Source organism: Xiphophorus couchianus, chromosome 11 (assembly GCF_001444195.1).
Source record: "Xiphophorus couchianus chromosome 11, X_couchianus-1.0, whole genome shotgun sequence".
Classification (NCBI taxonomy): Eukaryota; Metazoa; Chordata; class Actinopteri; order Cyprinodontiformes; family Poeciliidae; genus Xiphophorus; species Xiphophorus couchianus.
In genome coordinates this window covers 8,645,965-8,662,625 of record NC_040238.1, presented here as the reverse complement: position 1 = coordinate 8,662,625, position 16,661 = coordinate 8,645,965, and the positions used below count along the sequence as shown (strand labels likewise).

The window sequence follows — 16,661 nt, the reverse complement described above, 5'->3', positions numbered from 1 at the left end:
GAGACATTTATTCTCAGTGTTAGTCTACAGCTGCAAGATTAGATTTCACATCGTTTACATTTCATTTATTTTCGCAGTATTTGTCTATTCTAAATACATGTTCTTAAAATGAATTCCTTTAGGAAGTACAGAAGGAACATTTAGAGTCTGCCGGTTGTCTTTGTGGTCTGATCTGCTGATTCTGATTATTTATAATTTTTCTTTGATGAATCAAAACATACCAGATGCAGAAACATTCAGGTTCATTCCTAAGAGTAGCTTTGAATCTAACAATAAAAAAGGAAATTAACTAAACTGGATTTTTATAATTTAGCAAAAAAAAAGTGTGAGATTCTCAGAAATAAAAAGCCATTTTCTCAAAAAAGTGTTTTGTTGACCTGCAAAGTGTTATGTTTCCTTTCTGATTACATCTGCAATACAGTCAGATATGAGACAAATTAAAAGATCATGAAGGTTGGCGGTTTTATTTTATTGTTTATGTTTTCACCAACATGTCTTTGCCTAGTGAAAACAATGTTGATATTCAGAAGCAGTCCTGACTTATTCTGGGAGCTACAGATGATTGTGATGGCAAGAAGGCCTTTCAATCGCAAACATTTGGAATTCATAGTTATTGACAAAAGATTTCCCCAAAGATCTCTGAGAAATTATTCTAAAAATTGCATTTTTCCATAAAATGTACAGTAGATATATATATAATTTTTTTCCAAAAATGACACTTTACGTGTCATTGTTTGATGTTAAGGGATTAACTGAAACTTTCCCTGTAAAACTGCATGTGTGAAGTAACGGCAATATGAAAATTTTAATGCAAATTAATCCTGGCATTAAAATAAGTTTCTTTTTGAGTTTGAGGCCAAACCTCAAAGAAACCGCCTGTTTTGTTTTATTAACCTATCAGGCTTACTTCATTAAAATCTCTTTTGAGTTCTTTGACAACATGTGGAAAGCATTAAATATTTTTATTTTTTACTCTTTAATAAACTCAGTTTAATTAATTGATTCAATAAATATAAACCCAGACATAAAGTAAACGTTGTATCCTTTAAAAATGCAGCTTTTAACTCACAGGAAAGGACAAGAAGTCCTCTTCAGATTCACTTACTATGAATCTGATTTGATTTTGATAACCAATAATAACGGGTTGATTAACGGACAATAAAAATCAGAATTAGGTTGATGAAAAAGAGATTGAGGAGAAAACCTTAAATAAATGATAGCAATTATCTCTAAATACCTAAAACAACAAAACCTTAAACGCGCTACCTCTCCATGCTCCCTGGTTCGGCCCTTTGGAGTGTCCTCAGGCAGGAAGTAGAGTCTGGCACTGGCCAGCAGGTGGCGCCGAGCCTGATCTTCCCACAGCAAGGTCACCTGTACAACAACAAAAACAGACCACAGCTGTTTTTCAACTATCTGAGAAACCGTCAGTTATGCAGCATCTGTTTAAATCACTTCAGATTCTGGTGAAGTTTTACTTTCAGTTTCATTGTATTGAATTCTGCTTTCGAACATCTGGCTGAATGAGCACAAAGCTGGAAACTTAGATGGCTTTTCTGGCCAAAACTCAAGCTCTAAATTGATGTGAACAAGCAGAAGAGGCAAACAGAGGTGAGTGAGGAAGATGACGATTTAAACGTCAAACAGATCAGAATTAAAGATGACATAAGTGAACTAAAGGAGGACAGACAGGACTCTCCACTGACTTTTATTGGAAGCTCACACTGAAACACCCGCGTCATCTGTTGGAGGGCTACTGGAACTTTGCCATCTATTCAAATGAATTTGAACAAAAGCTGCTCTTGGTGGAGCCTCAGGAAGCTACTATAGACACATTTTTTGAGATAAAAAATATTTGAAAACACCCCCAAAAATTAATTGGATTAATCAAATATTGAAACAATCGTCAACTCATTTAGTAATCGAATAATCGCTAACTGGAGTATACAGATTGAAAAAAGGCCATTTGCTGAAAAAAAAACAACCAACATATTCAGAGCAATTAAGCAAAAACTGTTTTATATATTGCATTTAATGTAAAAAAAAACAACACAAAAATATTTTCTACATTATTTTACAACCCATTTATTCACATAACGGATAAACAGAGCTATGGTGAAATATTCCATTGTGCGATTTATCGAGCCAATTGATATAAAGTATAATAATCTGTATTTTTTGTGGACAGAATCTTCAGGACAGTTTTTTAAAGAGAAATAATCTCAATAGAAAGTACAGTAAGTACTAATACTGTAGTTTTCCTCCAAAATGCTGCATCTTGATATTGTCAAACAAATCAGGTGCTAGTTTTTTTTTTTTAAGGTTTTAAAGGCTGAAGTGATCTAAAATATCAAAACTACTTCAAAACAGGAGAACATAAACAAAGATTTTGATGCTCCGCATGGTTTTGTTACAACAAGAACCATGCAGAAGAAGCTGATGAGACTAATCAGGGGACAGCTGATGAACCAGAAAAAATAAAATACACACTGACACACACACACACAAAGCCAATTCTAATTATTTTCTGAGGTTCAATAGACCGTCTGTCTGCTGCGGTGACCAGTTCTTCAAAAATATTTGATTAGCTCTCTATCATTCAGACTTTATCCAGAAGCTTATGAAATTAATTATATTTGGTCTGTTTTATTGACCCAATCCATTGAGCAGTAAAATATAATATCAGTTACAGTAATACTCATAATACAGTGAATAAATGCTGCTTAAAGTTAAAGTAAGTCTCTTATTACTTCAACAAAAAAAGAGTAGTAAAGTAACAAATGTTTTCTTAGGATTTGTATGATGATTTAAACTATTATGGTTTTAGTTAAAAGACAAATATGAGCTGTAGATTAGTTTATGACGGACAACAAATCAATCTCATCAATAAATCATTCATTTATGGAAAATCTGAATTATTTTCCCCACCAACCCCCTCCTTGGGCCTCCACAGTTCAGAGTGACGTCAGAGGCAGCCATCTTGTTTCACAGCTTTTAATCGTTTGGACTTTGAATTTAGGTAATCTATATGAAAATAAACAAATCTATCAAAGTGAAATGTTTAGCACTCTAACAGAAAGCCTCTGCATCCAAGAACCTTCTCCATTGTGTTCTACTACTCTTCTATTCCTGGCACCTTCACTCTATTATTAATGTATCTATAATAGTGGCATATTGACTCCTGTAGAACAGGACAAAATGTTCACAGATTGGGAACACTTCTTTTTTTTTAACAAGTATGAGTAAATGGGAGTAATGGTGAGTTTACTGCACTCAGTATTTTAGAATTGTTACAAACAATAAGCTGCTTCAAGTAACTTTAGTTGACTGATTAAAAAAAAACTGTTTGAACTGGGGTGTTTTGAGTTCAACGTAGCATCTTTGTTCTTCGGTCTGATGGGAGTCAGACAAGACAAGGTTTCAGAGCTTTTTCCAACACCAATTAGCTGTCATGAACAATGCACTCTCCCTCCAAAGGGAAACGTCTGAATATGTGAAGCAGCTTCAATAAAGGAGAGAGTCTGGATTAAAAAGGATTCTCACCTCGGCGATGCAGACGGGATCCTCCGGCCCACATTGGATAAAGTAGAACTCGCCAAGCTTCCACACCTGGAGCGGCCCGTCAGGCTGAGCTCTGCTGCTCACCGACTTGTAGAAGGCATAGCTGCCTCTCTGGCAGGAGGGAGCACCCACCCACTGAGGAGGAGGAAGACGACAAAGAGTTAACATGGAGCTCCACTCTTCATCACTTACCAATGTGAACAGCTCTAGAGCAAACCAGAATGCAGGGGCTCTTATGGTTTAAAACAATCTGCAGGTTTCCAGAAAAGTTTTGGTTCTTTTCCCGTTTAACATGTGTGACAACCATAACTCCTCGTTTTATCACAAAATAACTAAAACGATCCGGAGGGTATGACTGTTGATTTTTGTTTGGATTTCAAACATTTGTTTGGCAAACTTGAAACCTCAGTGACATTAGAAAATGTAAAAAAAAACACAAACTCCATAGACTAAACATGAGCAGAGCAAGACAAAATTCATGTGTCAACTGTATCCTTAGAAACTGAAATGCGGCAAAAACATCCTAGATCAAAAGAGAATCTCTAAATGACTCAAATATATCTAAAACTAAAAAATGTCCTACATAGTAAAGTTAGAATGTTTACATACTTACAGTTTCAAATCAATGGAATTTTCTATTGTACAGTTCTTGCATTTTAAACTTATTTTAAAGAAACGTCACGGAAACTACAGAAGGCAGCAGAGCTGTGCCTCTACCCCACCTATTGCTGTACACTGCTGGTATTTGTTTGGTTGCAAGGAAGTCTTGGCTGGTTAGAAATATTTCTGGTATCCAAAAACAGAGCTATGTGAAGGAAATGAAACTGTAATGGGGCAAACAATTAGCAGCAAGTATAGTGAATTCTTATTTTTATGAGTTCACTATGAAATTGTATGAATGTTTGTATCTTGAATGTTAAGGGACTTTGGATGGAAATTAGAATTTTGCTAAATCTTACATATTGACAACAACAATGTACATTCATTAATATGGACTGTCCTATTTAAATAAAATCAATTAAATAAATTAACTAATAAAATAAAATAAAATCAATGAATCGATGAGCAGCTGACTGGAGCTGCTCATCGATTACTTAGCAAAGTTAATAGATAACTTTGCTAACTCATCAGCTAATAGCTCGTTCCAGTTTTGTTACTCCATGAAAATTGGAACCTTTTGATAATAACATTCTGCATTATGAAATAACACAAATGATTCAAAGAACATCCATATTTGTTCTATTATTTCAGATGCAGTATTAATCATTTTTGATTTTTTTGCTACAAACTGAAACAATAATACACATCACAGTCCAGTTCACACAGGAAAGAGTGCTAATGTGATATGGGCCATGACATCTAAAGAACTCCACACCAAAGTAATGCAGGAAAAGTTACCAGAAATAAAATGCCATAGCTTTAAGATCTGCTTGCATACTTTTAGTCAGCAGCTAAAAAAAACATTTAATGTTTCCTGTAATCTACTAAAGCATTGGAAAGCAGGTAGAGAGGTAAAATAAAACCATCCCATTTTATATGCATAGCAACGCCTATAATCATAGTTAAACACTCCAACAGGAGGCTAACAAGCACCAGCTGGTGTTTAAACTGTGTAACAATTGAGTGGTAAACACACCGTTTTGCATTTGTACTTTGTAAGAAGTTATTCTGCTTGGGTTTTTTTTTTTTCTGGCCTTTTATTTTACCTAGAGTTCAGACTAAATTAACCAAAACAAACATATTTTTTATTTCCAACTATCTTTATAACAAGAGTGATGCCTGGAATTTCAACATTTTGTTCAACATGTGATATGAGGCACAGTTTTGTTCCATTTATATGAACAATATACAGTATATATATATATATATATATATATATATATATATATATATATACAGGGGTTGGACAATTAAACTATATATACTGTATATATATATGAACTATATATATATATGTATATATGTATATATATATATATATATATATATATATTTTTTTTTTTTTCATGTTCAAGAGAAGTTCGTACAGATACATCTCGCTACTTGAAGGCCTCCTCTCTAATCGTCTCTCAATGGTTTGTTTATCCATGTCTGTAATTAATTGGATCACTTTCTGATTAAATAAGTGAAAAGAACCTAAACATTTGAAATTTGGTTACTTTTCCTGACGTACAGAACCATAGCCTAAAACCTGAAATTGGTACTTAAGCAGAATTTAGAACATATAAATGTGTAATTAAAAAACTATTTCTCACTTCACAGGGCAGAATGGCAACCATTTAAAAACAAAAAAAGCCAACAGGCCTACAAAGTTATCAGTATTTCAAACTGCTGAGGAACAATGACATTAACCTCTTGCTGTGACCCCCTAAAATATTTTGTAGGGTATGTTCAAACAGAAATTTTGCCAATTACATGCAGCAAGGCAGCAGTTTCACATTTTATAAACAGCTTTCTGAACAGGAAATTGTAATATATTAAACAACTCAGGGAGGAAATGTTAAAAATTAACCCCTTCCACTGTTTAGGCTGACAAGGCAGCTCCACATCCTTTCACACTCACTCTGAATCTGTGTGTTTCAACCTTTATTCAAACTGCCTGAACGCCGTGACATGCAGAAACCTGTTCCATCTGAATCACCCGCGTGGGCTTTTCCACAGAATTTCTTAATGTGGGGATTTAAAGAAAAGAAAAACATGGCACAACTTGGAAAAACATTTAAGCCCTAAAAGGAAAATCAAACCAATAAAATGTTAAATATAATATTCAGATGGGTTTTTTTTTTCATCTGGAATAACAACTCAAAGGCCACAGTTTTCCAGAAACATGTCATAAACTTATGAAATTAAGTTAATCATTCAGAGTGTGTATTGAGGGCGATCCAACATGTAAATTCAGGGACTAAGTCTGAACCTCTTCTTAATGACACTGCAACCATGTGACTAAAGAATTTACAAGCCTTCATAGTGTTGGTTCAATCAAACACTAGTGCTAAGTTTTAACTTTCTGAATATTTCAATAAGTTTTATTTTTATGACACTTTGTATGAAGAGAAACACTTCCAGTCACTTCCAAATATATTTCAGTCATGACAATCATTCACATTCAATCCAATATCAAGGCATAAAGTACAATTTGATAATAATTACATTTCAACCACAAGCTTAGCTAATGTAAACACGACATATTTTCATGTTCATGGCTTTCAAACTTAAATTGTAGGCTGCGGATGTTGTCAGAGAAAAAGCCAAGGCAACTTTATTTATATAGCACCTTTCAGCCAAAGACAATTCAAAGTGCTTCTACAAGAAAGTAAAAAAAAAACCCTGAAAGGTCGCAGCGTAAGCTGCCAGATTGTAAGTCCAAGCCTGTGTCACACTGAGTGACATTTTTGTTGAAATCTGATAAACATTGTGCAAATTAGAGCCAAGCATTTTAGGTTATTAGCAGAATCAGGGCCTTTTCATATTAAACAGCAATGAATTGCTGGATAAAATACATGACAAATGGATGGAAGGTTTAAAAATTAGCTTTTTAAATAATTTTCTTATTGAATGGGTAAATCCATTTTATTATTAGACGTTTACCACTAAGTGCGTCACATTATACAGATTGATTACCCACGGATGGAGGTTTGAACGCCTTAATTTCTGTTAATTTTAGAATATTAAATTAGACCAATCAAAAAACTATTTTTAAAAACAGAAATGTGAGCTAAAAGAAAAGAGAAAAGTAGGCTTAAAATACTTCTTAAAGGCTGCCATTTTTAAAAGGTACTTTTGAGCTGACAAACGAGAGTCATCTGGATATATATTCTAATTTATTGAATATGACTGTATGTTAGTACCCCACCACTCCCCTGGAACATTAGCTGGAGATAGGCACCAGCCCCCCTCCCAACCCCACTAGGGACAAGGGTGTTAGAAAATGGATGGACGGATGGACTGTATGTTACCAGTTTAACAGAAAGTTTTATTTGCTACTAAGCAACAAAGCAAAAACATTCTTTATTCTTCTATGTTTAGGATGCAAGAAATAAATAAATGAATATCCCTCTAACACAAAAATAGTAAAAATACCTTTTATTAATAGATGAATTTATCAGAAAGAAATTGCATGTTCAGTTCTACGCAAGAGGAAAATACAAGCTATGTTTGATTGTTACGTCTAACGAGGTTGAGGACGAGTCTGATTCAACTGCCAAACTCTCTACCCACTTCTCCAAAACAAACACAAAGGGACCCTGTGGCAACTACTAAAACTGACATAATGCTTCATTTCCCTCTTTACTCTACTAGAACTAATTATTACAGCTCAAAATATGCAAGTTTAACAAGCTCTTTTGCCGCTGAAAAAAATGAAGATCTCCCAAAACAGAGTTTTAGCATTTTAAAATCAAAGCCAAAAACATTTGCAGGTGTAATGCAAGACATACTGTAAATCAACTGACTTTGGGAATAAAGCTGATCGAAACATGAATTAACACAATAACACTGCTTGGCCGTAAAAAAAAAAAGATCAGAAGAATATCAGATTTTTGGTTCAAATTCCATTTAAATGACTTTGATTCTGCGGGTCAGCAGGTTTCATTTACCTTCACTAAAACCATCATTTCACAACTGCTTTCTGTATTTACTCAAGTCCTGCAAAAAAAAGTGCAACAAAAACAGGAGGAAATTTGTAAAAGTTGTAAACCTCTTGTGTGTATGTTGCATGCATAAAAAAGTGACGTTTATAAAATAAATGTGATTCTGATAGTGAAAAGACCCTTTCACTAATTCTACATCACTGATAACATCCAACATCTTGGGTAAATCTTGATACATTTGCAAATAAACTTGCTTCTAAACATATTTGAGGGCTATGTAAATTCCCCTTTCATCTGTCACACTTTTTTTTTTTAAATGACAAAATGGAAATCCAAATATTTCATTTGTTTCTTTAAAATTAGAAGAACATGCAATAATAACTATCAGTGAGTTGCAATCCTCACACATAGAGGGCGTTTTCATCATTGCTGGGGATTTTAACAAGGCCAACATGAAGACTGTTCTCCCTCACTTCAACCAGTATGTGGATTTTCCAACCAGAGGAGTGAATACTCTAGACTTGGCCTACACCAACATCAAAGAAGCATTCAGAGCAGCCCCCCGCCCCCACCATGGCTCTTCAGACCACCTAGCTGTCATGCTAATTCCTGCATACAAGCCCCTGCTGATCAGAACAAAACCTACAGTGAAGCAGGTGAGGGTGTGGACTGAGGGGGCCATGGAGGCACTCCAGGACTGTTTTAAGTGCTCTGACTGGGAGATGTTCAAGGCAGCAGCCACTTACAATGACCAGATCAACATCGATGAGTACGCCATGACTGTGTCAGCCTACATCAACAAGTGCACAGAGGACGTCAGCATCACTAAGAACATTATTACCCGGGCCAACCAACAACCCTGGATGACTAAGGAGGTACGGGAAATGCTAAAAGCACGGAACTCAGCCTTCAAGTCTGGCGACAAGGAGGCACTGAGGACAGCGAGAGCCAACTTGAACCGTGCTATCAGGTTAGCAAAGCGAACCCACAGTCAGAAAATACAGGAGTTCTTCCACGACACCAGCAACACCAGGAGTATATGGCAAGGCATACGGGCGATCACAGATTACAATCCATCCTCCCCCCTAGTGGGCGAAGTTGATGCTGACTTTCTCAACGGACTCAATAACTTCTTTGGGAGGTTCGAGGCACTGAACAGTACTCCGGCAAAGAAAACTGTTCCCCACCAGGAAGAGGAGGCACTCTGCCTGGACACAGCCGATGTGTTGAAGACTCTGAAAAGAGTCAACCCACGGAAGGCCCCAGGCCCTGACAACATACCTGGGCAGGTGTTCAGGCAATACGCAGGTCAGCTGGCTGGTGTCCTAACAGACATTTTTAACACCTCACTGGACCAAGCCACAGTGCCAGCCTGTCTCAAAACTGCCTCCATCATTCCGGTGCCAAAGAAACCTCAAGTCACCTCTTTCAACGATTACCGGCCTGTGGCACTGACTCCCATCATGATGAAGTGCTTTGAAAGGCTGGTAAAAGAACACATCGTCTCCAGACTCCCCTTCACATTCGACCCGTTCCAGTTTGCCTACCGCCGACACTGCTCCACTGAGGACGCCATCTCCTCCGCCCTACACCTGAGCCTGGCTCACCTGGAGGAGAAGAACACTCATGTGCGGATGTTGTTCCTGGACTTCAGCTCAGCGTTCAACACAATCATCCCACAGTATCTGGCAGGAAAACTGGGACACCTGGGCTTCAGCACCCCCCTGCGCAACTGGCTGCTAGACTTCCTCACTGACAGACCTCAGTCAGTCCGGATCGGACAACACACCTCCGATGTCATCACCCTCAGCACAGGCTCCCCTCAGGGCTGCGTCCTGAGCCCTCTGCTGTTCACTCTGATGACACACGACTGCGCCCCCAGGTTCGCCACCAACCACATCGTGAAGTTCGCGGATGACACGACGGTGGTGGGCCTCATCAGAGACGACAACGACCTGGACTACAGAGAGGAGGTGGAGCAGCTGGTGGACTGGTGCAGAGACAACAGCCTGATCCTGAACGTTGACAAGACGAAGGAGATGATCGTCGACTTCAGGAAGAACCGGCCCAGCCACGCTCCACTGCTCTTCAACAGCTCGGCTGTGGAGGTGGTCAGCAGCACCAAATTCCTGGGGGTGCACATCACTAACGACCTGACCTGGACTGTGAACACCACGTCTCTGGTCAAGAGGGCACAGAAACGTTTGTATTTCCTGCGGAGGATGAGAAGAGCACACCTGCCCCCGCCCATCCTCAAGACGTTCTACAGAAGCACCATAGAAAGCATTCTGACCAGCTGCCTCTCTGTGTGGTGTGGAGGCTGCAGCGCCTCCGACTGGAAGAACGTGAGGAGAGTGGTGCGGACAGCAGAGAGGATCATCGGGGCTCGCCTTCCCTCCATTCAGGACATTTCATCCCAGCGCTGCGTGTCCCGAGGCCGAAACATCGTCAGTGACCCCTCACACCCCCACCATGGACTGTTCTCCCTGCTGCCCTCTGGAAAGAGGTTCTGCAGCATCCGGCGCAGGTCCACCAGGTTCCGAAACAGTTTTTTCCCACTTGCCATCAGACTGCTGAACTCTTAACTGGACTGCACTCAAAAACTGGTCTCCACTTCATACCTTGCACATGCACATAGCTAAATAACTTCTATTTTACTGTCATTCCTGCACTTTATATTTTATATTTATATTTATATTCATATTTTATATTGTATTTTATTTTATTCTGGAGTAACCTCATAACATTGAAAGCTCAAAACATTGTCCTGAGCCGTATGCAACGAAATTTCGTTCTGTATTCACCCTGTGCATGCAAAATGACAATAAAGTCAGTCTAAGTCTAAGTCTAAACAGCTTCACTTAGGAAACTGTGCTTTTGTGTGACTTCTTGCACATTTTTTGGAACTATTCACAACATGCAAAGAACATGAGATAAAGCCGCTACCACGTTGGAAATTATGCACAGTGAACCAACAATTAGGTTGCTTAGTCGAAAGAAAATATTTTGTAAAATTATTTTTGAGGATTATCTTTTGGAATACTGTCTGCTACTTTGATTTCTTAAGGTTTTTATAAGCAGAATTATCAGTTTTTATTTAAATTCATCTCCATATACAAGATTAAATGGATGTCATATGAGTTATACACTTTTTTCTATTGAAAAACCTTTTTCAGCTTTTTCATTGTTGGCTTAAAAAAAAGTTTACATTTGTTTTATTTAAACACACAACATGTAATTTGGTGTTTTTCCATACAATATGTGTCCAATTACGAAAATAGTTGGAGATTTCTTCCATCTGTACTCATTACATCCATTTTATTTATTTGGAGATCATTACATTCTTTCTACAAATATTTTCTGGAATAATCATTTTAAACTCAAATTTTAAAATGGAATTATGCAAAAGAATGTTTTCATTGTGTCAGAAAAAATGGTTCAAAATCAAGTATTTTTTGAAGAGAATACCAAATTGTTTGGTTCTAATGAGGAGTGATTGATATCAAATGTATTTTTTAGCTGCAGATGCATCCTTTGCTACAATGTATTAGGCATAAAAGGCTTTTTAGGCATAAAGGAATCCTATATTGTTTCATTTTAGGCAATAAAATGTTAAATTTTCTTCTTTAAAAATTAATTTACATACGTTTGTAATGCATTTTTAATATTGAACAAAAAAAGTGATTAAAGGAAAAATAAGCAGAATGTGCCAATATTTTTTAATCCGATTAATTGATTGTCAGAATAATCAACAGAATAATTGTTTACTAAAATAATCGTCAGTTGCATGCTAGTTGGTACAGGATAACGGAGAGAGATCTACTGATGGCGTAAATTAGACAACTTTACATGAATGGTCAACTCTGTAGTAGTCTCAAAATATTAGAGAAATCATGCATAAGTTTATGAATTTTCTAAATATGATTTTACACAGGAAAAATACTGTGTAACACAGACTGCTCTTTCCCACAGTGTGCCAGAATCAGAAAGACTTTTAAAGGGTCCTTTACAGTTATAACCTGCTTTTTTTATTTTTAAATAACCTTGTATAAAAAAATGTAAAATCAACACTTGTTATATAGCACGTGAATCACATCAACATTCCAATAAACACATAGGTACGTCATACATCAGCCAGCTGCTTTTTGTTATTACTCTGACATTAACAACTCAGATTCACCAGAGCTTAATTTTTATGGCAAGTGTTAGGCGACAACTTCTGATTAGTCTAATCATACGTACTAAGAGGCAAAATATCATGGCAAAAGTCAGCAACACAGCTGATTACAGGCTTGGCAGCAGGCTGCTGGAGAAAAGTGGATTCAAGCAGAATGCTTTTTTGTTTCACGCAACAATGTTGTCTGTCCATTTCAATTATGAAAATTTGTTTTTCTACACTAACGTTTGGCTCAATAAAAGGCCAATTAGAAATTGCTCCAGCACAAAATTTTATTAATATTTGACTGTAGGTCACAATCTTTCGTGATCACAATATATATACTGAGGAACTCATTTAGTCAAAATCATGAATTGTTTAAGCAATTCTACATCTGAAGCCAGAAGAAACATGTTGGTGTCATTTACAGATTACTTTAAATCCAAATCCCACAGGGGTATGAATAATTTTGGTCTTATCAGCATGTTGTTATTCAGTAGGGGGAAAAAAAACACAAATCTCTGCTCAGACTTTACGAATCAGCTGTAATCCAAACCCATGTAAGAATTTGCGAACAATTTGTCCTGACAGTTGATAATTTAAATCATTTACTTCCATCGGAGTCTCCTGTCTGATCATGTTTTATTTAAATAAAAACAGATAACCAGGTAACCATGGAAGCAAGCACAGGCAATACAGACCTCATGTTGTCATGCAGCATGATGTTACATTTCTTTACACTTTTCTATTGTTTGTCAAAAACAGAAACCAGGGGGCAACAAAACACCATATTTTATTATTTGGTAGTTTCGACCCTTTGTTTCCTGCTGAAGACTCATCTTTTAAAGATAATCAAGCTGATGCACAGAGAAAGCAGCACACATGCTGTTTTATACGGAACACGGCTGACAGGATGGGCTCAGTTTTTACAGCTCCACACTGCAGCAGCCGCAGAAACGCTGCTGTGGCTTAAACTGAAATCCATCATGCCGCCTCAGCTGCTCTGATCTCCTGTTTGCAGCTAAAAAAAAATAGCAAAAAAAATGTGAGTCACAGAAGCTTCACAGTAAACATAAAGAATGTACCAACAGCTGGAACTGACCTAAAATATTAAACTGATATTTGAAAAAGATAAATATAACTGATTGCATGATCATTTTTGATTTAAGGTTATTATTAAACTATCGTCATGCTGCATAAATATAAGCACTGACCTTCTACAGGAGCTATGAGGTTTTTAAATGAGTGGTTCCGTCTAACAAAAAGCAGAAATATCCCATTTAGCTCTCATTCATTGTACAATAAACTATTTAATTTCCCAAAGTGTATTTGGTTCCGCTGTGACCCATTAAAATTATTACTGATTATATGCCGTTTCCAGTATAGATCAATACAAAAAGAAGCATAAATAAATTATTCTATATAGAAATAAATATGTAATTTTGAAGAGAGCTTTTTAAGATTGGATTTTCAGAAACAGCAGAATTTAGTAGTTTTCTTTATATCAAAATGAAAGTACATTTAATCTTTTTGGAATCTTGGACTGATCCCAAAGAACAATAACTTGAGTTTATCTACTTTGGCTTAATGAAGTTCTGACTATTTCAAATACATATTCAAATTAATCATTATACCATGGACCTTTGGTATTCACAGGGATCAGGGAAATAACTAAATACTTGAGACACCCTCTAAAACACACACAATGACCTATAATAAAAGTTCAAACACCTAATATACATTAATATGTATTAAATGTATGTCATTTAGCAATATGCCAAGGTATTTTCTTTTGAATATGTTTTACGGGAAAAAAAATTATAAAAATATACAAAACTTACAAATTTATTTACATTTGAATAGGCAAGTTATGTTCCACAGAATTACACTGCATTAGATGCTTAGCAAACAGTAAGATCAAGGTATGCGACATGCCTGGAGGCTTCAATGGAGACAATCCTCAAATACTTTCAATTTCTGTTTTATTAAAAACTACTTCCTCCATTGTGAAATCTGAGGTGCATTTTCATGATTAATGTTTGCTGCATTTACTTAAAAAGCTTAGTGAAAATAAATTTGCATGTGGTAAAGTTAGACCTGTGTGAATTAATTGTATATTAAAACAAATTTAATTTCCATTTGCATAGTTTATTGTTTTTCTCTTTTTTCTCTCTCTTTCTTCTAAAAACTAGATGACAGAAGTTTTCAGGCTGGTGCATTGATCTCAACAAGCCCTTTTTTCTAAAGGACAATTTTGTTTACAGAGCCTTTATAATTCATTTTATTTCTTGGTTTTGTTGCTTTGTTTATTTATTTTGGATATTTAAAATGTGTTCCAGTTCCATTATTAAATCTTCATTAGAATTTAAAGTTTATTTATCTTTGAGAAGGTATTCTTACATTATTATTGTAATACCATTATATTATTTGAAAACAATATTATCTTTTATTGCAATAACTACTGGGACAATTTATCAGTCAGCAACAATTTATCAGGCCTAATTGTAGTAGTAAAAATCAGAATTGTAGAAAAGATAAGATCCCAAAGAAAACTTGAAATCACCAATAAAAGCCTGACTGAAACCTCTTTGTGTAAAATATTAGAATGTTAAGCCTAAATTCAGGATCTGTTTGTTTCTAGATGCTTCTTGTTTTCAGCTTAATGTAGAAAAAAACAACAAATCAACTAAACTGATCGCAAAACTTAATATTTCATTCACAGGTTAAGTTACTTTAAATAGAAAAAAGTGTCAATTCTTACATTTGAGAAGCTCAATGCAAAAATACAGGGAAAATTGACTTAAATGTCCAATTAAAATAGATTAAAAATAGAAATATTGTAGAAGTTCAAGGACCTGTTGGAAAGATCTAAAATCGTGTACGCTTATATGAACTGTGATTAAAAAGAACAAATATTTATATTTTATGATAATTGATGTCTTTTCCATTGATCAGCCAATGCCTGCAACTCTGAATTTAGGCTTCCTCTCAGGGGCCGCACAGTTTTAACTGAGTTTTTCTTCCATGTTAAATGTACAGCTATAAATCAGGCAGAGGTCTCTTTCCCCCAGCTTATTATCCACATGAAATAAAAGACCCAGTGTATGAGTTGAGGGTGTGGTCTACATTGGAGAAGATTTACCAAACAAAATGCATATAATTTATTTTCTCTGCTTTCCAGCCCAGAAATAGTCGGCAGGGGTGTGTATTTCCAAACTGCAGCTTCTCACCAGCAACCAGTCGTTCCTGTTCTGCTAGTAGTTGCCGTGACGTGAGCTTTCACCTCCTCCCTGCTGTTTAAAGGCTGAATATTCTCAAATTTTCACTCCCCTTTCTCCTCCTCCAGCACACCCTCCCCCTATTGTACCCACCACAGGCTGCCCTCCCCCCAGCCCACACCAGCCCTCGGAGCGCTGTGAACCAGCTGTGGCAGGCCCTGGATCAGTTTTACAAAGATAAGAATAAAATGTCACAGCAGAGCAGAGACACTGTGTAAATCAACCTACATTGATTTACTTATTTTTTGTTAAAATAAATGAACTTCTAATAAATGACATCACTGTGATGCATTCAAGAACCTGTGGGAAAAATCAAGAGCACAAAGAACTAAATGACTACGGTAAAAGATCTCAGTGTCGCTTTTCTATATTCAAACTAAACATTACTCTTGCACACATGAAGAAATATTAGCAAAGGTTAAAGAGTAAAAAGTGAAATTACAGAGCTGCAGTAGATAAATTAAACACAGGGTCTCTATGAAAACTTTATGGCTCCATCGTAGAGACATGCTGACGATAAAACAAATACCAGACCAAGACAAACACCAAACACCCACAGAACAATTACAGCGACATTAACAGGATGAAGTCAGAAAACATGAGAAAAACCAAAATGACTTTAAAGGATTTAGGATTTAAAGGATTTAATCCTGCTTTAGGAAATCTAAATTTTAAATATTTAATTTAAAAATGTGATTAAATAACTTGAACTTGAGAGTGTTTCAAGATTAGCCAAAGTTTATGTTTTATTTTAGATGCACCAGACATTAGAGTTGGCCAATTGTTCCTTTATTAATTCAGTTGTTGATTGGCAGATCAACATACTGTATATATAGATATATAGATTTTTAATTCCGCACTCATTCACTAAATCCATCAAAAGTAAGAAGAAGAAAAAAATCACAATTTTCAGTGTAGAACCCTTTTAATCTAAAACATGTCCTTTGATGTGCTTTATTTAAAAATAGAAATCACATAAGGGTTAGAGTTAGACTGATATGAAAATTTGGGACGAAACAGATGATACATAATTATTATATATATTTTCCTATCATTTCAACACTCAGGAAAAAAAAC

The 16,661-nt window shown here is 36.1% G+C and overlaps 1 protein-coding gene across 1 annotated transcript in view; it reads right to left on the bottom strand.

Annotated features, from left to right (window-relative positions):
* Window positions 1-16,661, bottom strand: part of LOC114152597 (AT-rich interactive domain-containing protein 5B) — a 54,076-nt gene that overhangs the window by 24,681 nt on the left and 12,734 nt on the right. Inside the window, exons 2-3 of the mRNA XM_028030533.1 lie at window positions 3,544-3,696; window positions 1,267-1,374 (exon numbers count right to left, since the gene is read on the bottom strand). Coding sequence (XP_027886334.1) covers window positions 1,267-1,374; window positions 3,544-3,696 — 261 coding nt within the window. The remainder of the gene's footprint in view (window positions 1-1,266; window positions 1,375-3,543; window positions 3,697-16,661) is intronic.